This window comes from Sphaeroforma arctica (genome assembly GCF_001186125.1).
Source record: "Sphaeroforma arctica JP610 unplaced genomic scaffold supercont1.4879, whole genome shotgun sequence".
Lineage (NCBI taxonomy): Eukaryota > Ichthyosporea > Ichthyophonida > Sphaeroforma > Sphaeroforma arctica.
The window spans coordinates 1-2,098 of record NW_014035679.1 but is presented as its reverse complement, the minus strand read 5'-3'; the positions used below and the strand labels follow the sequence as shown (position 1 = coordinate 2,098).

The 2,098-nt window shown below is 43.3% G+C and overlaps 1 protein-coding gene across 1 annotated transcript; it reads left to right on the top strand.

The window, feature by feature from the left end:
* Positions 1–376: 376 nt before the first annotated feature.
* SARC_14631 (hypothetical protein) lies at positions 377–1,272 on the top strand (the record flags this gene model as incomplete). Its single annotated transcript, XM_014291236.1, has 2 exons — positions 377–577; positions 1,149–1,272. Coding segments are annotated over 2 exons (325 nt in total), but the record flags the coding sequence as incomplete, so codon positions are not given.
* Positions 1,273–2,098: the final 826 nt, after the last annotated feature.

The window sequence follows — 2,098 nt, the reverse complement described above, 5'->3', positions numbered from 1 at the left end:
CTATATATTTATATACAGCTGGCACTAGTCATCCGTGTGACTACTTGATTGAATTGGGTTGTCAAGTTTATGAAGTTGATGTGTAGAAATAGATATGTTAGTATGCAAATTATTGCATTTGTTTAAGTACATCAAAACGGTCTAGGTAGCTTCTTTGGTGGAATTGTAACCTTACACGATCTGGAATACACCCAGTGTTGATTGTTAAGGTATTTTTTTTGTATATCGGAATAACGGATACACATACATACACACACACTCACACACACACACGCACATACACGCGCTCTCATATTGTGATTATCCATACTACCAGTCATGCATGTACACATACTTGCTCGCATCTATATACAGTCAATGCACGCCCATTAACCCAATGGCGTTTAATCGACACCTACACGCAGATCTCAAAGCCGCGGTTCGCGATTCGCGCCGCATCGATTTGTTACAACAGAGTAGTGTTATGTACATACAGGAGAAAGCACCACGACCAAAGATCCAGCGGTACACCGATCGCTACAGCCACAAAGAGCTGTCAACGGAAGTGTCGGGGCTTATCGCCGAGGCGATGTGGTCGGTAGGTTAGAGAAGTTCGTATTTTATTCTGATTTATTGTACAACACAGACACACACAGACACACACACACACACACGTGCACACACACACACACACACACACATATATATATAAATATATATATATTATATATTATAATGTGTATCCATACTGGCTTTTGAGTGTAAATCTAGCTTCCTTTTTTCTATGTCATACAATGTGGTTAACAATCTATGAACTATGCGTGCGTATATATGCTGTATAAGAGGCATATTGCTGTTCCACCACCTTCCTTTTGATGTTTCGGCTACTCATGCTTTGGCGCTGCACATTCCAAATCCTTTACTCCCCGGCGGTTGTATATTCTGTTGGTCGTGTGGTAGGTTACGCGTCTCATGCGCTGCACCTCATTCTACCGAATGTACCGGTCCTGTCCATTAAGATCTTACGGTCCTAGGTATCAATCGGGTTGGAAAGCAGGACTCAAAGGTGTTCTAAGTAGCACGTACTGTATTCCAAAAGTCAAAGCGCACGTGTGAAAACTGGGACTACAAACTGATGAACCAATTCACTGCATGCTTTCCTTCCACAGTACTTTCCGGACGAATTAAGGCCGAGTGTCAAGCGACTGAAGATAGCCAAGGTTAAGAAAGAGGGACCCAGTGCCACAGTTCTGTTTGGCAGCGCAGTGGATGCTAAGGATACTGCCGATGGAGGTGTGTGTGGGTTGGACCACTTCACGTCGTATTTTATTTGTTGTGTACACACATGTATGTCGTCGCATTTTATTGGTTGTGTACACACATGTATGTGATTGTATGTGATCTGTCTTGCATGTTATGAAGGCATAGATAGGAGTGTGTATGTGTCCGGGGTTATCTTTGTTAGATGAGGGGGTTAGTGTATTTGTACATACTAAAAACTGCCGATGGTTTGCGCAGCTGACATGAATGTTTATTGCAGTGGCGCGAGGAAGGATGGTTTGACATAAGAGTCCAAAGTATCTCATTCCGTAATCTAGGACCCTTCGGATCATAATGCCTGTGCTTTCTCGCACACGTGTGTGTTATACACTGTGTATAGCTAATAAAATCTGTGTCAGTGCGTTCATTCATCAACCCACAGGCCGTTGTGGATGGGTGCCGGTTGTTTACACGTTGCAGATAACTTAGTATTAGTATTGTATGCCGCAAGCATCCATCTCAGCACCCTCCCACACAATGCAATTCACATATATGTCCGTGCGTGAGCTCAAAAGACCGTCGGTGCTTATCTTCCGTCTTGTGACATATTTTAGTATCTGCTTCTTCTACACGATATACCTATCCTTCTCCGCCCTCTATGTATGAACCAACCACAGAAAGTGATGACGACGGCGCTGTCGTTCGAATCACTTGTTGGAACTCCGTTCTTAGCACACACATACATACATACAGATACATACACACATACATACACAAATACACACACACACACACACACACACACACAAGCACATGTACATGCACAAGCAAGCACACACACACACACACACACACACAC